Raw genomic sequence first — 24,165 nt, 5'->3', positions numbered from 1 at the left:
TAAAACTACAGGAAATTGGGATTAACATTGATAAATAAAGAGGAGTCCACTTCACGATACTAAGAAGAAACACTAATGAACAAAAGGAGAAGAATTACGAAAAATGATCATGGCTCTCAAAAGTATATATTTCTTATAATTTTTAACTCTTAAAGCCATGACAAAAACAAAACAAAGTGTCAGCTGAAATGATGATGAAATAATTCAGTGCAGTAGACTCTTAAGATCCCATTTAATCAATGTCACGGGAGGATTCATTATCTTGCTCAATTTCAGAGGCACCTTCATCTTCTTCAAAACAATCAATTCCACAAGACGCATGGCCATGTCCAAACGCCTTAATGTGATCTTTCAAAGACCTTTTGTGCTTAAAATCAGACCCACAACTACAATACCAAAGCTTCCCACAATTCTTCTCGTGGGTTCTCCAATCCCCCCTCACCGCAAACGCCTTGCCGCATTTTCTACACATGAAAGGCTTGATCCCATGCTTCCTCTTGTAATGCGTCTGAAGAGTTCGAAAATCCTTCAATGGTTTTGACCTCGGATGGTCGATGTTGTTCCTGCAGCCAGGAGCACAACAATAGCAAGGAAGCCTCAGCATGGCGGTTGGCTGTGTTCCCCTTAGAGACTCCGGCCCTTTTCTGTATTGAGATCCATGCCCCCACATATGCATCTACGTTGGTATATATTTTTGAGCAATTAATATTGGTAGCCATCAATAGCAGGGAGAAATAAATAACTATAATAATGTAAAGTACTAATCTTCAGGAAAAATAAATAGAAAGGAAAGAGATTAATTAAGGGAAGGACTTCTGCTGCGTCTTGTTAACATCTTGACACTGTTAAAGAACAGTTATTGAGACATGGCAGAAGGAATAAAATTCAGTTCATGAATTTGGAGTACAGCAATGGATATATATGTGAAGTAGTGGCAGAAACAAACAGTGTTAACTACTTTATTTAGAGGTTAATTAGGGGGATCTTAAGTGCATGAATGTATTATATTGCATGAATACAAACTCAACTTTCCTCTTTTTCTAATCAAATTCTAATATGGGGCTTCCCTAAGAGACAAAACAAATCAAAACGCTTTGATTTATTACAATTAACATAAGGGTTTTGCTCTTGATTTCTTGCAATGTTTGTTGTTGAGTGTTGAAATTAGGGCTTTTGATGGATGAAGATTCTCGGAGGTGGAACAAGTATGAAAAGATCTGGGATAAGTTTTATCAGTTTTCAACAGCTGCCAATACACTGAACACAAACTTAAAGGAATGCAAAAACATAATGGCTGAGTGTGTAATTCAATCACATAAAGTGAGGCACTGATCTTATTCACAGATGGACAAGGAAAAATAAGCATTTTATTTTATTTTATTTGTCAAATCCCAAGACCCCAAATCATGCAAAAGAAAAGTGGTAGCCCGTTCAAATATGAAATTGTAAGAATTTTAAAGTTGAAAAAGAGAAAGATGCATGACATTAAAGTCCAATAAAGAAAAAGAGAAACCCTAATAAGGGAGAGAGTAGGGACCCATCATCCCATTGATGATTTGTTCCTTCTCTCTTATCAATATCTTCAGTTGAATAAATTAAAAGTGAAAGCTTGAAATGAAGCTACAAAAGAAGTGTACATGTAAAGGATATAAGGGAATGCGATTTCTATTTTTCTGCAAAATCAAAAAAATAAAAAGTGAAGCTTTTTAGACAAATGTTAAGTTTCAAATCATATTCATACCTGCATGTTGTTGTATCTGTTAAAGGTTTTGAAGCAAAGAGGACATGAAAATTGAGTTGGACCAATCAGAATCTGAGCAGGAGTTGGGATCCAATATTGGCCTTTGTTGAGACTTGTTGTTGTTTCAACGGAAACATCTTCTTCTTTATCTGAGGAGATTCCTGAGATCAACTCATTAGAACTAGGACTTGGAAGGCCTAAATGAAGGGCAACAGTGACAGTATCATCATCATCATCATTGGAAATAGAGAGGAAGCGTTTTTTATCAACTTCCATGGCAGCACTGCATGTGGAATCTTGTTGCTGTTGTTGTTCATTGTGATGATGTCTTGTGGGGCTCAATTTGAGGAGTGGGAGAGCTTCTTTGAGAGGAGGAGAAGGAGGTGATGAAGAAGAAGAAGAAGATTGATGATAGTTGATGGTATTTGAGTAGAAATTGTTATAATAACCAAAGGGGTTTGTAGAAAAATTATTAAGAGGATTGGAAGAAGGATTGGAGGAAGAGAAAAGATGAAGAGGAGGATAATTAAACCATGATCCATTGAAGTAATTGGAGTAAGGATCAGCCATGATTGAATCAAGAAGAAGAAGAAGAGAAGGGTTGAGTAGATAAGCGTAGGCTAAAAGAGAGAGATCATAAAAAATAATAATAATAAAAGGAGGTGATTGAAGAAAATGAACAATTTCAAATGAATAGAAGAGAAAGAGAGAAAGGGGGTTAAAGGGAAAATAATGAAGGAGAATTCGAAGAAAGGTTTGATAGAGAAAAGCAAGCCCCAATTCAGCAAAAAAGGCGACACAAGATATCACTTGTGATGTGTGACTAAACAACAATAGAGAAATAGTGAACTACATTTTCCTGTCCAAAGGTTTGGTTAAGAACACTTTTTCATTTATATGACATAAATCACATTTTTCTATATAAAAATTTGTTAATGAAAAAGAATTTTGATATAGTTTCAAAACATTAAATTATCATATTATCATCAACTATTTTATTTTTCAATACCCCAAATCACCACCAAGTTGCTATTGACCTTACTTTGGCAAGCCACCTCACACTCTCAACCTTATAAGCCACCCCTTCTCCTATATTGGTTTAATTGGTATTGGTGTGATGGGTGCAACCATGGTCTCTCACCTTTTCTATGTCGATTACTTTTTAATTAGTTACACTTAAAACCTATCAACCCTCTCGAGATCTCTCTTCATGATGTGGCGCAATCTCTCTCCAGTATATGTCGCACCTTTCTTTCACATTTCATCCCTATGTCAGCATTTTCAATGATTTGATCTCGACGTTTTAAACATTCACTTTCTCTATGTCATCTACCTTTTCTCTACTAATTGTATCATGCTTGAAACTCATCAAAAGCCCTTTTTCGCTAAGTCCCTCCATGACATGGCTTAATTAAGCTCTCATCATCTTTGACTTCTCTTCATAATGTGGCTGGATTGATGGTGATTGTGAGATTCTAATCAAAGTGACAACAAAGATTTCAGGGTTGAATTGTAGGTTTTTAAATTTGTAAAAATACTAAACTATCTTGTTTAAAATATTAAAGTGAAATCTATAAAATAGTTATTCTTTTTTTTATGGTGAAATTATTGTTTTTTCTTATAATATTAGTTTTTAAAATGGTGTTTGATTTTAGATAGAAATATGTGATTTATGTCATTAAGAGGTGGAAAAACTGTTTTTGAGTCAAACCTTGGGTGAGAAAATGCAATTCACTCATATAGAAAATATGCTAAAGAAAAGGAAAGAAAGAAAGAGAAAATGGGAGAAAGTGGAAGGGAAAGAAAGAATTGGAACTTGAAAGAACAAGTTAGAAAAGGACCAATTTACATGATAACACAACACAAAATTAATTATAAAACCCAAAAATAACAATTTAATATATAAATTAATACATGGCCTACCAAAGTAACAAAACCAAGAAACAGTTTCAAGTATTGGGGAGAAAAAGAAAGCCCAAAGACAAAGTCAGTAATTAGGGTTAGAGATTTGTCTCCTTCAATCACATTTCTCCAAAAAGAAAGGTTGTTCTTTATAAATATACATTTATTTAGATGTACATATACACTTAATATTATACAATTTCAGCAGCAACAAAACAATAACGCATTGAGCGTGGACTTTTATGTTGGTTTTTTAAATAAATCAAACTTCTTGTTCTTGTTCTTGTTCTTGATCTCTAATTGTTTGTTTGGTGATGATCTTATTTTCTCTTCATTGGGAAACAAATATGGAGTTTCAATTAAACCCAGCAGGTGCTTTGGCGGGCGAGCCCTGGTCGGCTAGTTTAAGTACCATTTGAGACTATGTCCCAATTCAACAGAGTTCACTGTTTAAACTTACATTGACAGTAGAAACCATCAACATCTCTCTCTCTCTCTCTCTCTCTCTCTCTATGTACGTATATTTTGTTTCTTAGCTATTTGGCTACTTGGTTTCACTGTTCCAACTGCTGAGTTTCACATGGCATCCATTCATTTCTTCCCCAAATGCTGTAAGGTGTTACAATGCAGCGATCTTATTTATGACTAAGAAGAAATGATAGCAAAAAAAAAGAGCAAACGAACAAGAAAATGGAAGAATGAAGTTATAGTGATTAAATAGCATTTTAATCATATCTTTAAAAGGTTTGTTTGCAGTAGTTCAGAGATTTTATGCTTTCATTTGATGATAGGTCTTTTTCACTAACAATAAAAATATCAAAAGTTAATAAAATTGATGAAATATTAAAATTTTTAAGAGAACTTTTTTACTAACAATATTTATTTTGGAATATTAATTTGAAAATTCATATAAATATTAATTATTTCTTTTGATCTTGTTTGTTAACTTCTAGTATGCAAATTCATTCCAACTTAATCATGTACGAAGTTGGAACTTTCGAAGGTCAGTAGAGGTTTTAGGTTTATGTTTATATTTTATCAGATATTAAAAAAATAATAAAATTATGTATACAAATAATGATGTATCCCCATGTGATTAGTTATTAATTCATCTTTAATTTTTAACTATCTAATCATATAATAAAACGTTATTATTTATATATAAAATTATATACAAAAATTATATACATAACATTGCTCTTTGAAAAAAACTTTAATGAAATAATATTTGTGTACAAAAGCATCGTAGAGGGGTGGGGCATTTTCAGTGCTCAACCTGCAAAAACGTGATCTCGTATCATGGCGGGTCGTAACATGGGCTTGGTGGAGAATAGGCGCACGGATCATGAAAAAAGACAAAAACAATAAAATTTATAAATTCTTTTTGTCGGTGTATAATGGCTTCTATATATAGTTTATTGGTAAATTATTAATAGTAAAAAATTTGTTAAAAGTTATAGAAAAATTTTGGAAGAATTTTATCATTAACAATATAAGATAAGAATTTTTACTTGACATGCTGTCTATTTGTGAGGTTAAATATTAAATATTTGCATAAGCACAACACAAGAGGCTATGGGTTGTACCTTAGGTTTTGATATTTCGATGGGTAACCTATCCGTAAAGATAGTCTTTAGATACTTCTTACCTTGGTATGATCTAACTCATAGATAGATCTAGATACGTGAAAAAATGGTTTTTTCAATAGTTTAGGTGAAAAAGAATCATTCGACCATTTAATATTCATTTTTTAGTTAATTTTAGAAAATGTACTATATTATAATTGAATATGAATAAATTTTTTATCTAATTATATAAAAATATATTTATGAATAATAGATGATACTGTTTATGAGAAATAGAGATAGATTTGATTTGAAGCAAATTGAACTTAAAACCTATTTGAGTTTGGATTGAATCATAATATTTAACTCTAATATAAACCAACATATAATATCATAAAAGGGTTACCAATGCGATAAATATATAAAAAGGTTATCAATACGATAAATAATGACGACAGAAAGATATCATTAATTGGACCAGCTAAATTCATATCCACCCCTAACGAGTACTAAGCATCGATGGTTTGATCTCCACCACATTGGGAATTTATCTGGAACATTCGGAGGAGCTTCGATGTTAATCGCTTCCCTTCCGTTGGTTACAAGAGCTCCGATGTCTATTTCTTTGGTTAAGGTAATTGAAAACTGAAATGGGCCATAGTTGTAACTCCATTGTTGATTTACTTCTAATGATGTAGCCCGCAGGCCAACATTCACATTATAGAAAACACTACATCTAATACTATGAATACTGTTATAAATATAATTTATATATATAATTTTATATATAAATAATAACATATCATCATATAATTAGATAATTAAAAATTAAAAATAAAATAATATTCAATCATATAATAATACATCTTTGTATATAAAATTGTGTACAAAAATTATACGCATAATATTATTATTAATACTAATTCCCTCTTATATTTCCTCCTCAAGCTTTAGGGTTTATCATCTTGACAAGCACATTCATAAAATTATACACCGTAATCCTAGCGACTTGATGATAATTAGAAACTGGTTATTTTATATATGAGAAGATACTTGTTAGAAAAGAAAATATTACCGAATAATTAAATTATTATTTCGAACATAATTTTGAGACTGATGCCATATCACATGCCAAAAGACTTAATTCCACTCAAGGGTTAATCCATTGTCAAATTTTTATCGCCTAAATTTTAAAAATCTAAATACCATTTATCAACTACTATTATTAAAAACATTCATTAATATCAAGGTATAATTGTCAACAACTCTCATCCAATGTGGGAATTTTACTTGGTGACATTAATAGTCTCCAATGTTTGCATGGATGACATGGAATGAAAGTGAGAAGAGTAAATCAAAATCACCCAATATCACTGTTCACTTACCTATGAATTCACTGTAAATTTCGTCCCCAATCTTCCCTGGCATTTCAACCAAATCTCCCAGCCTTTTTCTTCAACTTTACTCACTGTAGTATGCTTTCTCTTATTCTTGCTCAACCCACCAAAAAGCAATTTTTTTTTGATGATTAATATTATTATTTTATCAAATTTTTATGATCATATTACATACCTTTAAAGCACATGAAAAGAAAACCGTCACACTATTAGAAGTACCTGTAACCGCAGAAATATTTTCTCTCGCCAGCCAGGCCATTTCGGATTATGTAAAAGCAAGTTTTCCTCTACACCATTTTTTTTTTTTCATTACAGGCAAGGACGCTACTGACTATTGGATGAACATAATCCAAAGGTTATTACTCTCCATTAACATTACTGGCGACATCACTGCAGGATACAGTCAAACTAATGCTATCCTCATTGAGCATCTCATGCATGATGGAAACCTAATAACAGATCTATAATGGCGAGGAAAGAAACCTAATACCAGCTTTATAATGGCAAAGGATCCACGACCAGTATTGTGATTTGAAAACATGAAAAATTGGCAGAAAACTTAATCTCACCGAGTAAAACCTTCAACATGCTATTCATGAGAAAATGAACTCACTACCAATAAATGCCAAACAGCAATTCAACTAATTTACCCTAAATTACATAAAGATACCACCAGGTGTTATTCCAGGCAACAATGATGAAGATTGAAAACAGAACTAATTCACCTGCATCAGTGATGTATAAGTAGAACCCACATAAGAATATTAGAACGCAGAAAAGGACTTTAATTTCGGTGGCCAACCCCAAAGTGAAACCTCTTTGCCTGTCTATCATTAAATGCATATTCAAGTCGCAAAGGCCCCAGAGGGGAGTCAACACGGATACCAAACCCATATCCATATCCACTGCCAGGTTTCAATCTTGCCCCAGCAGGATCACCTAATGAAGACGTAAAAGAACAAGATCGCAAGATCAGAAAAATATCTTGAGAGATGTCTCTTCCCCCGCACCCAACTGCAGAACACAATAAGAAATGGGGCCAAATAACAAAGAAACCTACCAGGCACAGTAGAGCCTGATCCAAGGTCTGTTCCATAGTCTGAAAAAATAACTCCTTCCAATGGCCCTAACTGCAAAAAAATATAATATAAGTTGATGTGCAGCATTAATCTTCACTTATAAATAACAGAAAAACATAAGAGGGAAGGATGCTCATACACACAGATCATCAATCCTGAGCTATTCTCATTTTTCTCATGCTAAATTATCAGCTGTGAAATGATTTAAATGTTTATGGAAATTCTCTGACACTCATAGTCTTCAAACCAGGAAAACGTTGGAAACATTTGTCATTTAAAATGAAGGCAGCATGGCTTGTGTTAGTGTTCTAAGTACAAAGTATGAGATTTGGATCTTACATGGGAAAATATAGGCTTTTATTATGGGCTTTATATGGCTTTGGATTCTTTAATTTCAATAGCAAACTTTTAAAGTGTGGTTCTCACAAAATTCATATAATTTGATATCAAAACTACCATCATGTTTCTCGATTGCAATTGTACGACACGGACAGTAACACTGTTATTGTAGTGTTTGCCCAAGGCTACCAAGGAGTTAGTGTATAGCCAATCCACGTGTGTCAGTACTGTGGAGCGTGATGATATGTTACAATCTTAAATATAAGGTATAGGATTTGAATCTCATTTCAAAAAGTATAAATTTTTAGTGTAAGGTTTACATAGTTTATTTTTTAGGTGTGGTTCTTATAAGATTCATATCACACTGAAATAAACCATATATGTTATGCATTGTAACCTCATTATTGATCTTGCTAGGACTTCTAGAGTGTTTTCTAACCACTCCAATTCTACTAAAACGATACATGTTTATGCATTGTAACCTCATAATTGATCTTGCTATTTGAGAAATTTTAACAAAAGCTCTGGTAATTTGTTATGTAAACCTTGGGTGACCCACTGTTATCCACCATCTTTACACATTAATTGAAGTTTTAATCATGAATTCAGAAAAATCAAGGGTCATGGTTAGTTTTCAGAGGTTGTCCAATTGTTAAGCTATTTACACCAAATAGCAAGATGAACATTTCATAGGATAAAACTATAAATAAAAACTATGTAGGTGAGGCATAAATCTGATATTAACACTCAACCAGAAAGGTTTTAGCCCATCTTAATGACAGTACATGCAACTGTCCTTGTAACTAATTAGTAAAGGCCAGCTAAACGCCACCCTTAAATAATTTTACCTCAACTATAATTCTTAAATATCACTCTTCAAATGCCCCTCATTATATATGCAAATTATAAAAACAAAACTGACGATGCCTAGATTTTAACTGTCAGCATCAGTAATAGCCTTTTGAGCCTTTAACTCTGTACCATTATATTCCACATTTTTAGTTCAAGTTCCATTTTACTACATGGCACCTGAAGCATGCCTTCTACTTTAGTTAACTACCATAATTTTAGAGCAGTTTTCTGCTCTTCTAAATTTTTACTGTTAAGAAATATTTTATGCATGCTCTGCTCTTCATATATGCCATATTCGTGATATATGCCTAGATATATGCCTGTTTTCTCTTCATATATATGCTAAATTCTTTATTGACCCTTTCCTTTTGGGCTTCAACATGTGTCTTGCCTCTGCAAAACTTCAGTTAAATTCATGTGTAGTAACTCCAGCCAGATTTATGCATCATGGCATGCAGTGACAAAGCTCATATAACACTAAGAAATTTTGTTTTGATCTTACCATTGGGAAAGAGATTTCACTAGAGCCAACAACATAAGATCGACCGGAGCCCACTGCACCTTCTTCATAGCCTCTCACACTATTTGTTCCCCCAATGGCAAAGGCTTCATGAGGAGAGAAATTACCTACTACATGCCCACCGGACAAACTAGCAATGAGAAACAATGTAAATTAGCAAACTAAATCAGATCACTTGATTAATTCACAATTAACAACAATTTAAGCATAGGATTTCCTTCATTTGAAAACATTTTTATCCGATACTAATCATCCTCTGAATTATGCTTTTCAGATTCACACTTCAAATTTCTAATACACATAATAATAAAAGAAATAATAATAATAGAGAGAAAGAGAGGCATACATACCTTAAAAGAATACGAGCAGGACCAACTTCTACACCCTTTCTCACACGAGCAGTCACTCTATTGAAAAACAACCACTCCGGCAGGACAGGGAGTCCCTGTTCTACATTGAAAACAAACTGCACAGACAAAAAATATGATGGTCCACACAGAAAGTAAATAAAGAAATTATACAGGAGTTCCAAATGACTAACCATTGAAGATCCGCGATCACCAGAACCAGTATAGACACACTCCAATTTAGCAATCAATGTATCATCATGGGTCTTGCCACTGCCCAACAAAAAAGTTAAATGAGAGGAAGATCAGGAGCAAGTGCATTTGCACCCCAACCACATATTGGCAATCAATTATAAAATCATATTCAAACTAATGATGTTCAGCGATATATACCCTCTACTAGGCATACCTGGCAGTAAGAGGACTGCTGTAGAAGTCTTTGATAACAGGATTTCCTTTTTCGTCACGGGCACAGGCACGCTTATAAAAGGAAAACAATCACATACTCAAATATTATATTCAATACAGGTACAAAAGTTTCAAAAATGACTTTCAAAAAGCCTAGAATAATAAAGAGGAAGCCCTTGCTACATTATTTTACAGCAATTACTATAACAGTCAATAACAAAACAAGCTTCACTTGTAAACAATCTACCACCATAAAAAGGTATAAAATGAACTTATGGACATTAACCAAATTATGATAATGTAGTACTCTGATAACATTAACTTTCATCAGGAAAAAATGTCAAACCCCATAAAGATATCACTACCTTACCAAGTCCCCCATATATCAAAGTTCATACAGTTGGACAAAGAAATGGTAATTTTAATAGAGTACCTGAAAAATAAGTCCAGCAGTCCCACTCCACTTTGGCCTGATTGGTCGGCTAAATTCTATACCTGCTGTTACACGGCCAATGGTCAGACTGCTATTGTCAGGCTGATTCCCATGGACAAGGGTACCAGGGGTTCTTGAATTCTAGTACAAACAAAATCAGTTCAAGCAAAGTCAGGTTCCCCACCATCAAGAAAGTAGTTCGTAAAAACAGAAAACTTTAAATTACCTGAACCATAATAGTTCGAGAAGTCCGCTTGTCATCTCCTTCAATCCATGGGTCTGTGTAATTTATACGAAATATGGAGTCAATTTGGCCCCTCTCTAATGAAATATTAAATTTTTGGTTTCTTCCGAATACATTTCGATGAGAATAGGCAAAGCTGCGCTAGAAATATGCATAAATATTAGGTTCACAGCATAAAAACTCATCATCACATCAATTTTGTCTAAGAGAAAGTTGATATGCATATGCACATATCTTGCAGAAATTAACAGAATATATCATGACTCCCAAACAAAATTATTAGCATTAAGCACACAAAATCTCTGAATTGCAAGGGAACAGAAACTAAAACATAGTGTAAATTCCAGTTATTTACATAAAAGAAACTTGAGAAATATGCATTTTCCTACAGGGACAAATATGTTTTGGATTTGGAAAACAACATAGTTTAGATACAAGAGAACTGTACATGAAAGGAAGCATATTACTAGAGCAAAAATGTAAAAAGAGAAGCAACCACATAGAACAGGCAAATAATTAACAATGGAGGTGTGTATCAAATGTAGCACTGCCTATCAAGCAATAAAAGAAAATATTATGCTATCAAGCAATAAAAGAAAATATTATGGACCTAAATGTTAAAATAGTAGCATAAGACAGGAAAAAGTTCTAATGTGGAGCTAAATGGCAATAACCCTTCATTCACTACCACTGTTTACACGTTTTCATGAATTCACAGTTCAATATTGTTAACAAAGGATCATTTAACAAATAAGAAACAAAAAATATACATATTGATTTGTTTTCTGTACACTGTCAAAGTATAAAACCCGGGATGAAAGATAGGTAGCCAAAACTAGTCATTTAGTTTCTAAGTTACTACTCATCAAAACAACTTAAATTCAATTGCCAGATATAGACACTGTATTCATTTCTTAAGATATAAAGATCTATTACAATGTGCAATAATTGATCATCACAGTTAATGTTTAATATGTAATGACATAGGAAGAATATATATCTGGAAAGTGGAAGCTGACAAACAAATAAAGCAATATAAAATCTCACCTTCCTATGAGCCCAGATAGAGGACCATTTGTGATGCTGCACAAAAATAACAAAGAAAAAATTAAACTGTCTTAGATAGGTCAATATATATATATATATATATATAGCCAACTATATTACTGACCCGCTTGATATGCCGCCACCAGCAGAAAAACCTCCACTAGGGCGTTCAACAACATTCATTATTAAGTCAACCTTGTCAGTATCTACATTGTTGCCATAGAAAACAGCATTTCAATTGCACAAAAAAAAAAAAGACATAGGAAGCATAGCCATAACTCAAACAATGATTATTTGAGAACTTTACATATCTATGTAATATCTGAAATAAATCATGTATGAGATGACTCAAATGAAATTGAATTTTATTTCACCTCCTGCAGGTTGGGGAATAATGCTGACATCTTCCATGATTCCCATGGTCAACACTGTTTCCACATCTCTTTTCCCTTGAAACACACTGTAAACCTACAGAAAAAATATTAAAAATGCCCAAAGATTTGTAAGTTTTAAAGGGTGTCTAAATTCATAAATTAAACCGGTTCATTCCATAGGATGGACCAATTAGTTTGCATGAGATACATCATAGCAAATAATGGAGAACTATTAAAACTTCACTTTCCAAAACAAATATAAAAGCAAGTTGACACCCAATTTAACAGTTAATAAGAGATGGCAATACCAAAAGAAAAAGAAAAATATATTTCACCTCCTAAGACATAAGAATATAATTGTATATGTAACAAGGAGATCAAAAAGAAAAATGCCGAAGATAATTGTATATGTTTACATATGATCAATTATGCCATATGTTAGGACTCACATATCTATTACCCCCAGGAGACAAACAACTTAGGACACAAACTCAAATGGGCTGTTGGAACAAAATAAGAGGAGGACCACCTCACTAAGGGAAAAGAGAGAAGGGATATAAAGGGTAGTGCATGAAAATGAACGAGGGAAGGAAAATATTGTTTTGGTTTTGGGAGAACCTTTGGCTGATTAAAAGAGAGTCTGGCCTCTCGAATGCAAGACAAGTGGGGGTGATTCTGGGGATTTTTTTTGCTTGCATTTTGTAAAGAAGAGCTATTGCTCATTATCACTGCAAATATTGATTAATCAATACAAACACAGCTCATTTTCTTTCTTTTTTGGTGTTAATACATGCAGCAAGAATCCGTTTAATCCATTCGAATCGTTTTTTCTGTCCACATTTGCATTTACTGTTTCTTCTTTTTTGAATTTATTGTTCTTGCTTGTTAAGTTCCTAAAACCATTTCACCTAAACCCTGAAAGCCAAAATCATTGCAGTCCAGTAAGAAATGAGAATACACCTGTACTGACTCACACCAATATAATTACGATAAATTCCACTACACAACAACCTAACAAAGTTTGTTTGGTTTTAATCCAAAAAGAAAAAAAAAACCATATTATTTTGGGAATGAGGGTATATAATTTGGCCAATATAAAACCTACCACCAGGCAAAGTGGTATTTTTGGAATGAGGCTATACCCCCTTTTAAGGCCACAAGTCCTCTGGTGGGATGTACCCAATAGGACACCCAATGTTCAACTCTAGTAGTACTTATAATGGTACACCCCTTAGAAGGATAAAATTTTTCACCTTAGGCTACTCATTTACGATTTAACTATTAGGATTCTAAGCAAAGGTAACTCCAGCTACCCTCTTCAACTATGCAATGTCACAATACTCTTCCACAAAAGGAAGTACAAGCAAATTAAACAAAAAAAATCTGGGATATACCTGTCCTTTCTTGGTTGTAAGTTGCCGTAGTATTGTTTCAGGCTTTGTCTTCCCTTTAGTCAGCTCACCACTAAAGATAACAATAAAGCATTTATCACATAGAGAACTTATATTTACTATTTCAAATATTTTATAAGAATATAAAACATAAGATTTTGTGTGCCAATGTATCTATATACATAAAAGATGTATAAGTAGGTGCATGAAAAAGGAAAAGATTGAAGATACATTCTTACGTCTTCCTGTCAAGGAAACGTATAGAAATATTATTGACCTCAGCTTCTACAACTTGTAATCTTATTACACCACCAGAAAGAATTTCAACACCAGAGACCTGTAAAACCAATCAAAATACGATTGTCAGTTTTAACACCAGTCACAATGTCATCTTTACTATCAAAGAAGCTAACTGTATTATCCATAAAGCATAATACAGAATATTAGTAGATAAAACACTAACCAAGCCAAAAAGGCCACGTTCTGTATACCACCCATTGATGGAACTTATCACTTCCTCCAAACGCCTTACATTAACAATTTTTCCTGCACAGCTTGACCCCAATATTCAAATTAATTAACATCTCGAATTATCCATTTTGAATGTGTTACACAAATCAACATATGTCAAGAAATCTACCATAACCATCACGAAAAGAATCCACCAGAAACTTTGATGGAAGAACATTAGCCCCTTCACATACTAAACCATGAAACTCCTGGTTCGGTTCTACCTTATGCCACAGCAAGAAAATGTCAACCATTAAGTCAAACTAATAAGAAACATTTTATCCATATTCACGAAATTATAGCCTGTTTAACATTGAATCCAAATACAATTCTTTGTTTCCGAAGACAGGATCAGCGGTAAAAATGTCTTCAGAAACAGATTTTAGAAAGAACATTAACTTTGAAAATGATTTTTGAATATTATATCAAAGGCATTTTCGGAATCTTAAATTTGTATTCAAAGTTTTTTATAAACATATACCTGAAAGACCAATCTGATGCCGTCACGCGTATCCACGGCCACTGGCATACACGAACAGAAGTAACCGCTATCGATGATTCTATGGACGTCCTCTTGGACCTCACGAATCGTTAAAGCGGAGTTGGCACGGCAAGCTTTTAACGCTGCTAAGGCTTCAGTTTCAAGATCTTTTCTTTCAAGCTCTTCACCGTCTTTGTTTCTCACTAGAACTTCACTTATCAAGACTCGCTCTTCGTCATACCGACTCAGTGAATGTGCCGGCCCCTTCAGTTGCTGAGTCGATGACTCAGTTTGAGTCGACGAAGACTCGGGCGCCGGCTGACTCAGAGACAGCGATGTCGAGCATAGAAGCGGAGAATTCGCTACCGACTCAGATTGAGTGACAGACAAGGACGCAGAACAGAGCAGCGGAAGCATGTCCTTGTTCCCTCCGAGCAAGAGTGCGGCAGCCGAATGAAGTTTCTGAGTAAATGACACAGAACAATTCGACTCAGTGGAGCGAAATTTAAGCGAATCAAGTATTTGGGAGAGCGAATTCCTAGTTTTACTCAGTGTTTGGGAAAGAAGGGGGAGGGAAGAATGGGGACGAAAGAGAGGAACTTTGAGAGGACATGAAGTGAAGCGAACGCCGTCATTTTTGTGAGACATTGCTCGAATTGATTGAAAATGTACTGTATGAACTTAATTGGAAACTTGATTTATAGGATTTTACAGAGAACACGAAGAGCAGGATAAACCCTTTCGGGCTTTGAAATTTGGCCAAATCACCCCTTTTTGAATTTTTGTGTATGTAAAAAATGCAAAAATTACCAAATATTTATAAGAAAAAAAAAACCCCTGTTTTGGTAAAATATCATTACAAGATTGGCACAGGTGCAATAGCGATAGAATTAGATTGGATAATGATGTTATGCATGGACTTCCCTAAGGTTTTGAAATTGCAAATTGTTTTCGAAAATCTTGTTTTCACGCAGAATTGTTGGTATAAAGGAGTGGTGTCGATAGGTTAAATTGAGTCTTTAGAGGACAGGTTTGCTTTTTTTATCAATCGGTCAGTTATATTATATAATTTTTAATTATTTTTATGATATTTCACATTTCATCCTACACATCTTACCCAAAAATCATGCTAATAGAAATGGTAGTTGGTTTTGTTAGATGTGTCAACCCGTAAGCGTAGCAAATCTTGAAGCATGACTTAGGACCTTTTGAATTGTGTTTTTGTAAAACTTTGATAAGACAATTTATATGTTTTTATAAGTTGTTCGTTATATTATATTTTTTTATTTTTAACTATTTTTATTTATAAATTTTCATAAATTGTACCAATCAACCATAAGACATATTTAAAACCCTTAACATAGCCCGCAATTTTGTGGATTGAATATCCTACAAATAGTGCCAAAAAAGGAGACTTAGGTCATGCACAACCTAGGCCCCTTTATATGTTCACATGCTAGTATAGACCATGTCATGTCAAGCCTTCATGCCTCCTATGTAAATGGTTGATGTACCTTTATGTTTTTTTTATCTTTTGGTGTAATAAACTAATAAAAAGTTGACATATATGATACTTGCCATTTGAGTAAAATATATAATAACTAATTAATAAAATCATTATTTAACTAATAATATATTAAAAATAATAAAATATTATTTATTTTTGCTTTAGGGTTTCTTTCTTTTTTTCTCTTTTTTTTCGACAATGTCACCGACTGACTTTTCTTTTTCTCCCTTTTTTGGAGTCAAAAATCGAATGAAGAATGTCTTCATCACTAGATAAAGATGATCTTTTATGTCACTGGATAAAGATGACTTCTTTGCCATTAGACGAAGATTTGTCTTTGTTGATATTTTGTTTTTGTCAAGTTTTAGGCATCAAAAAAGGAGAGGAAGAGAGAAGTTAACTGGTGACACTGTTGGAAAAATGAAGGACAAAAAGAAAGAAACCCTAGGGAAAAAATTTAACATTTTAAAGTTTAATTTTGAAAAAAATTATTAGTTTTCTAAACCTACGAGAAATAAATAATGTTAATTGGTTCTATTAATTTTAAGTGCTTATAGGTAAGCATTTAAATTTTTAATAGTTAATGAATTTTAATTTGGGAATACAAAAAACTTTGGATGGGAATAAGTCTTTTGGCTATAATTTTAAGAGAAATTAATTAAAATGATCGAGATTAAGTGTAATTGAATATAATTGATCAACTTTTTAAGGATTATATAGATATAACCAACCAATATATTATGCTTTGACAAAAATGTTCATCCATAAACAAGCTTTATATTCATTTCCAATATTTGAAATCCCGCATATTCACTTTGTTTACCAACTAAAACCACACTTACTCGATTTTTGAGATCAATTTTGGCCATTTTACTCAATTTTTCGTGGTAAAAATATGAAAAAAGTTACTGTATCATTAATTATCATGTTTAATAGCTTATAACAGTGAAATTTAACAGTTTTACAGTAGATTTATTGGGTTTAGAGCTCAGTTTTACTAATTGAAACTTTGTGTGATATAGTTTGAATATATTGTGATTTAGAGAGATTTTTGTGACCATGTGTGGTTTACAGTCACGATACAGATCACACATGGTGACGGAGGTTGTTGAAGATGAGTTTTGTCTATATTCTTACCACGTGTGATTTGCATGTTAGGGTTTTTGGAATAATTTTCACCATGTAAAGGGGTTTTCATATGTGAATAGTATATGAGATCTGTGTGATGGGGTTTTTTGGTCATTTTTACCATGCTAAGTCATGCGTGAGGGGGGTTTTTGGTTGTTTTCCATCACACATGTTTTATTCTATGTATTATGCAAGATACATAATATGATTTTTTGCTAGTTACCAATTAAGGTATTTTCCCTTTTTGTTATATATACTTATAATAAAAATCAATATAGTTATCAATAATAATGTTTTATCATATGATTGGATATTACTTTACCTTTAATCTAAAATCACTAAATCGTATAATGATACATTAATATTAGTACTAAATTTTATTCTCATTTTTAAATACACATATTTTTATTGACAAAATATCATCAACTAACCCTTGTCATAAAATATTAAATAAACCTCTAATTGAAAACTATTTTAACCCCCAAAGGTTTAAAAAATGACACTTAAGTCCATTGGGCGTAAATACTAAATAAGCCTATTGCACCACATCACCAATACCACACCATAACACATCTACCCACGATCTCTAACTCAAATTCACAACAATTTTTTATAAAATGGATAATTGATGTATAAACAAAATTAAAAATTACCCATCTAACAATGATTATTGATAAAAATGTAAAATTGAAGTAAAAAAAAGGTTAAATATTAGACTTATTTCTACTAGGTGTAGAAATGTCTATCCATATTTTTTTGATATTTTGTATAAATTCTAATTCCATTTCTAAACAATTCTTAATAAAACGACAAACAACGAAAAAAAAATGTTACTTTCTTGGATTCAAATAAATTTTTGTCAATTTTCATGATTTTTTTATTGAAATTTGGTGAAAATCTTTATGAAAGTTATACGAAGGGACTGGACTTATGCAAGATTAAAATGAGGGTATAATCGTTATTATGTTATTCTTTTGGTTATATCAGAACAGTTCTGTGGTATTGTAAAATATTATAAACCTTGGCTAATATAATTAGGCCCAAATATTGTTTCCGCGGAAAGTTTAGTGTTTTTCAAAATTTTTACATGCTAAATTTTAAAAATTTAAATATCTTTATACCAATTATTAAAATTAATAAAATTTATTAATTTAAAAGATATGATTATCATTTAATATTTAATATAAAACTATATAAAATTTTATTTTATTTTTCTCCTTAAATAAGTAAAATTTTTCTCAAATTTAAGTTTTGTAAACTTCATTTTTTTCCTTTAGGATTTATTTTTTTTCTTTTATTTTTTAACCACTTTCTTTGTCACCGGCCGACTTCCACTTCCTACCTATCTTCTTCTTCAACACACGCTCTCTCTCCCAAGAGAATGATGGTTAAAGAATCCTTGAATGGAAACATGGGTCATGTGCTTTGTGAACCCATGCTTCGATTCGATGATGATTGTTAAACAATGTGGTTGTAGATGAATTGATTAATGCGTTGGAGATGAAAATATCTTCATCTTTGTCTAGATAATAAAGAATCATCTAGATAAAGAAAATTCGTCTAGATGGATTATTTGTTATTTATATAAATGATTTGTCTTCAAACGATTGAGTAGAGAGTCATGTTAGGAGAGATGATCGAGAAGGAGAGACGGAGTTGGAGAGAGAGAGACATGACCAGGAGAGTGTCGAAGAAGGTGGCTATTTACTAGAAAATTGTCACTAAAACTTTGAAATTTAAAAAAAAAAATGTAACTTTTCAAAATTTAAGTTTATTGGGAAATTATTAATTTTTAGATTTAAAAAAAATTTTAAAAATTTTAAATATTATTAATTAAATAATAATTTTATCTTTAAAACTAATAAATTTTGTTATTATTTATTTAAATTTTTGATAAATATTACTGTCTTTTGGCCTCTAGATTACGCTAAAATAAATTTAAATTTCCATCTCTCTTCTCTACCATTCAGGGACAGCCGAACCTCTTAGATTCGATTCGGCATCCCGACCCGGAACTTCGTCATCTCTGTAATTCTCCGAGCTACTTATATACGCTTTCGATTATCCATGAGGAATTTGAAGTTTTAATGCTAGGTGTCATTTTGATCATTTTTATTGATGTTAAATTTATAGTTAGGTTTTTTTTTTTCCTTACGAAATTGGGGGTTTCTTTGATTTTTTTACGGGTTTTGCACGATTTAGGTAAATGGTATATCTTTTAATTTCTTACTGAGAGAATTCGCGAAAAGAAACAATTTTTTTTCTTTCCAATAGCCTCTTTGTTGCTGATTAGCTAACTCTTTTTTTATCTGTTTGATAGTGAATGCTTTATCAGTGGATAGAGCAATATGTCAAAATCTTGCAAGGGCCTGGCTATGGAACTAGTCAAGTGTCTGAGCGAATCGGATTGTATTAAGGTAGTCTCTTATTCAATATTGTCTATTCAAGGATGAGTTTTTTTTGGGTGTAATTCGAGTATATGACGACATTTATTGTCTTTTATGTTATAGGTTGAGAAGAGATCTTACAGGGAATGTGCTGGAGAGAAGAGCCCATCCATATCAAGCGAGTGTGTGGGACTAAGGGAAACTTATTTCAATTGCAAGAGAGGCCAGGCAAGTTCTTTTTCTACTTCAATTTTTCGGTTTTTCAATGTTAGTTTTCTCTGTTTTCCTATTGTACCATAGACTGTTTTAATTGGATTGACCTAAATGTTGATTGGTTGTAAAGTTCTATTCTTTAGATTGTTTTTGTAAGTGGAAGAATTCAACTTCTGTGCTTTAATGTTATACTTCATATAGTGACCCAGTTGTGGAAGTATATTGGAAATAATGAGAATCGTATTACTTATGGTTCCTCATTAGAGTGAATCTTAATATTTTTTTTTCTTCCCTATGTTGAGAGATGCACAATATGAATATGGATTATTTGCTTTCATTTCATTTTCCTTTTCTCTTTAGTTTTGATTGTTTTATGTGTGGTTTGCTTCTACTCATATGTTTCACAGGTTGGCCATTAAAAAAAACTGAAATGCTCCTGCCATTACATGTCCCAGTCTTATTTGAAATTTTAATGAATTAAGATTTTTGTGTGTAATCAGAGAGTTTCTATTTGTTATTTACATTCTTAAGTAGGGGAGTTGATATGTGAAGGATCGCATTGGGGAATAAATTACACAAAACAAAAAGTAAGTAACTGCAAGTATAATAATTAAAAATGCAACTTACTTTAATTTTATACTGATGCAAGGATTATATAAGCTAACTGATTTAATTATAATGCACAGGGGAATTTGAAAGCTTTTTTTCTTTTGTTATGGTTTCTTGACTATGCAAATGAAGCAAAACCAGGTCTGTAATGCGAAACTGCTTGAGAGTGATACTGCCTTGGAAATCTTCCATGCAATGGAATTCTGCTTCAGCAGGGCAACCCCAAGTCTCTGATTTTACCTATCAAACTCATATAGCTAAAGTGAATGGGGTTTCTTTTATTGATGATTTACTTGCTGTCTAAACTTAGGGAGATGTTGTTTAGGCATATAAATTCACTGGAGTGGCGAAGGTAATTTTTTGTGTCAAATGTGGCTGGAAAGTCAAGTTGTGTTCCGTTGGTTGCTGGAAATGAAAGAAGAAATGATGAACCTAAGGTGGAGGGCTAGTCAAGGGCTTAGGCAATATGGTTGCTCCATTTAGGATATGAACCTCCTACATGACAATAACGTGTTCTGTAAAATTTGTAAAAAAATATAAAGTAAATGGACTAAAACAAAATAGAGGAAGAACAAGAGTGCTGAAATGTTATCTTCACATAACACAGTTACTTCATCTCAGGGGTGTCACTCAAACAATAATGATCGCCTAAGTTATCAAATAAATTGATGTCATATGCCTTGCCATTATTGGACAAATTGTACTGCTCTCTTTTTCCCTTGAACAGGTCTAATTGCATTGAGTTCTACTGGCGAGAGTATTGCTGAGATAGTGTTGAGCACGCCTAGAACCACTTACAGTCCATCAAATAATTTTTTTTTTAATTAAGGTTTTTATCCAATTGGAAGTTTTCTTAGTGAAGTTAACCTGATTATCTGTTAGTGGTGAAAAGCAAAGCAGCATTATTGTAATATGGGATGTCTTTCAACTGCTATCAGGACGTTTCTTAATATCTAATTATATCACCTTTGTCTTCTTTCTCATGTAGACATGTGGCTAGACATATGACAACAGTTTATTTGTAAGTTCTGGCGGTATTTGCCTATAAATACCACATCCCATTGCGTTAAATACAACCTGAAAAAGAAGGAATTTTGTAATGAGAGGATGATAACATTCTAGTCCTTTAGTTCTTTATCTATTACATTATCATCTCTTGTATTTTAAATTTCTCACAAATTATTATACAAAAAAGCTACAAGTTTCTACATTTCATAGTTTTAGGGTTCTCTTCGAGTTTTTTAAACAGATTTGAGGGACTTTTGGGTTATTACATAGAATTAGGATTGCATTACACAAGCCCATGAGATAGATATTAGTTTTTGAAATTTTTGTTCTTTTATATGTAAATACTATTGTTCAAATCAATTTAACTTTTATTTTTTTGTATATGAGGCAATTGAGCTCATGAATTCTATCTCTTCTTTGTATCCTACCAAGTATGTTGAGATCCTATCATTATACAAGGCAAAACAGTGGGCAGGCATATCAGTTCTAACAGGCGTATTGCAACATTTGCACTAGTTCGAGAAACCTGATGTGTGCTCACCTATCATTGTACTAGGCAAAACTGTGAGGAAGCATAGCACTTCTAATAGGCATATGTGCACTAGTTTGAAAAACTTGATATGTACTTGAGCATTTCTCAAAATAATGTGTCTATATATGTTGAGCATCGGATATTAGTTATAGCAGGGTCAATTGTATTGCATATCAGTGGTACTTTTAGTTAAAAGTAAATTCTTACTAATTTGCAGTTCCTTTTCTTTTCATTTCTTATTTGTTGTGGTTTGTTAGGTTGACATGAGAGCTAGGATCCGTGGAAACAAAGGCTACTAAGAGATTAAGCTACTGACCATAAATAGGTAAAAGTTGGTTTGAACTATGCTCTGTTACTGCTGCTTACTCAGTTGTAGTAACTAAAAGTGGGTGAGGAAAGGCAAGTTGAACGGAAAGCTCAAACAACTGTCCGAAACTCGAAAGACAAAAAACAATTTTGGCTATCCTGATATGATAGGATTAGACATTTGTCTTCTTTCTTTCCTTTTCCCATATGCTCTTGTCTGGTTTTATTGGGGTGTCTGCAACCCGAAAAGTCTTTGATATAAGATTCAACACTACCTTTACGAATTTTATGAAAACAGGAGAAAGTTTTGAAGGGCCTGAAGTATTAATTTTATCCCATTCTTTTTTTTGTATTTTATGAGGTAGTTCATTAGGATGGTTAAACCATTGGTACCTCTGAATTTATTTATGGCAAGTGTTATCATTTACATTGGGAGGAAGCATGTGCCACTTTAGCAAGAATGTTTGAATTTAGAAATTTTTCCCAATTCATTTACTTGTGTTCATCTTGGATCTCATATTATACATGTTAAATTCACATATTATATTATTTATCCCTCTTTAGATTGTTTTATCTTATTTTTATATTCCATCAGCTTGATACTTTCGTTTCGGTATCATTTATATTTAGGATAACAATGTGTAAACTATATTATCTATTTGTAGTGTGTGAATGAGATTTATTTTACATATCTAAGAGATTGAATTACCAAAATTATTTGATACCAACTAAATGAATTTGATGATAAGTAAAATTGTTCATGAGATGATTTAAAGGTGTTAATTGCATTAATATTTTAATTTTTAAGAAAATCATATAATAGAATAAATGATTTATTTCATTTAAAAGAGTAAATTACATTTTCTCTTTTACCATTCAGTTTCAAAACACTTTTACACTCTTAGATAATATAGATATAATTTTTTATTTAAAATTCAACTCTAATATATTATTAAAAAGTAAAATTGTTATTTTATCTTTGTTATTTAATTTTTAAAAATTATTAAACAATTCTAAATAAACAAAATTGTGCCATTTAAATATCCAAATTATGGAACAATTCACTTATTTCTTTTTCTATTCACCTTTATATTATTTTTCCTCGCTTTTCGGTTTTAAGCTAGGAATGATTAGTGATAGTAGCAATTGTAAGTAAAATGATAGATAGGGGTGTTAATGGTTATAATTGTGTATTTGGGGTGACTTGTAATTTTTAAAATATTAAGGGTGCTAAAAATTTTTTAGGGGTTTGGGAAATTGAAAAGTTTGGGTTTTTTTAAAATTTTAAAATTTCAATACAGTCTTATGTAATTGGAAAATGATAACTGTACCCTAAAAAACTAAATGACACAATAATTTAAGATTGCAAATATCGTATTATAAACTATTGAAATTATAAAAGTGTTTTGAAAATATATGCAGGTGGATATGATAATTTCTAAAAGAGTTGTGTTTGTGGCTAGGTTTCTTAAAGATTTGTAAGGATTAATTTTTGAGTTTTCAAATATTTTAAGGATTAAATTGTCATGTTTAAAATATTAGATTATGTAATTTAATTATTTTTTTAAAATTTAATGGATAGTAAAATTATTATTTTGCCTTTCAATAAAGCTATACATATATATTTTTTTGTATATTAATTAGATACACAAATGATGTATTATTATATGATTAAGTGTTATAATATTTATTAGTTTAAAATTATCTAATCATATATGACATATAATTTATGTATTTAATTATATACTAAAAAATGTGTATAAATAGTATTGATTTTTGCCCTTTCACCGTAATTTTTTTTAATGTAATCTTGTGTGGGAAAGTACTATTTATAATATCTAGGGT

General features: G+C 32.0%; 3 protein-coding genes across 13 annotated transcripts; 1 reads left to right on the top strand and 2 right to left on the bottom strand.

The window, feature by feature from the left end:
• On the bottom strand, positions 1-2,580 carry LOC123209021 (zinc finger protein WIP2-like). Its single transcript, XM_044626728.1, has 2 exons — positions 1,742-2,580; positions 1-676 (listed from the first exon to the last, which is right to left on the bottom strand). The coding sequence occupies exons 1-2, from the start codon at positions 2,309-2,311 to the stop codon at positions 233-235; spliced, it is 1,014 nt and encodes a 337-aa protein (XP_044482663.1). The 5' UTR covers positions 2,312-2,580; the 3' UTR covers positions 1-232.
• Positions 2,581-7,072: 4,492 nt separating this feature from the next.
• Positions 7,073-15,389, bottom strand: LOC123209020 (outer envelope protein 80, chloroplastic). Its single transcript, XM_044626727.1, has 16 exons — positions 14,631-15,389; positions 14,280-14,373; positions 14,103-14,185; positions 13,879-13,976; positions 13,643-13,712; positions 12,249-12,342; positions 11,999-12,080; positions 11,875-11,910; positions 10,810-10,963; positions 10,584-10,724; positions 10,152-10,222; positions 9,937-10,015; positions 9,746-9,861; positions 9,378-9,525; positions 7,666-7,735; positions 7,073-7,544 (listed from the first exon to the last, which is right to left on the bottom strand). Exons 1-16 carry the CDS (start codon positions 15,276-15,278, stop codon positions 7,390-7,392), a joined length of 2,139 nt encoding a protein of 712 aa, XP_044482662.1. The 5' UTR covers positions 15,279-15,389; the 3' UTR covers positions 7,073-7,389.
• Positions 15,390-19,170: 3,781 nt separating this feature from the next.
• On the top strand, positions 19,171-22,759 carry LOC123209399 (mitochondrial protein pet191 homolog). Of its 11 annotated transcripts, none has more exons than XR_006501068.1 (5): positions 19,177-19,359; positions 19,586-19,682; positions 19,776-19,880; positions 20,397-20,452; positions 20,607-20,722. XR_006501068.1 is itself a non-coding variant. In XM_044627448.1 (4 exons), the coding sequence occupies exons 2-4, from the start codon at positions 19,614-19,616 to the stop codon at positions 22,311-22,313; spliced, it is 216 nt and encodes a 71-aa protein (XP_044483383.1). In that variant the 5' UTR covers positions 19,171-19,293; positions 19,586-19,613; the 3' UTR covers positions 22,314-22,759. The 11 variants fall into 11 exon arrangements, 9 of the variants coding, with proteins under 9 accessions (XP_044483383.1, XP_044483378.1, XP_044483380.1 ...); XR_006501067.1 differs by having other exon boundaries at positions 20,552-20,722; XM_044627448.1 differs by lacking the exons at positions 20,397-20,452; positions 20,607-20,722 and adding an exon at positions 22,272-22,759 and having other exon boundaries at positions 19,171-19,293.
• Positions 22,760-24,165: the final 1,406 nt, after the last annotated feature.

The sequence above is a fragment of the Mangifera indica genome, chromosome 2, assembly GCF_011075055.1.
Source record: "Mangifera indica cultivar Alphonso chromosome 2, CATAS_Mindica_2.1, whole genome shotgun sequence".
Classification (NCBI taxonomy): domain Eukaryota; kingdom Viridiplantae; phylum Streptophyta; class Magnoliopsida; order Sapindales; family Anacardiaceae; genus Mangifera; species Mangifera indica.
Note: the sequence above shows the minus strand (reverse complement) of the source record. Positions and strands in the feature narration are given on the sequence as shown.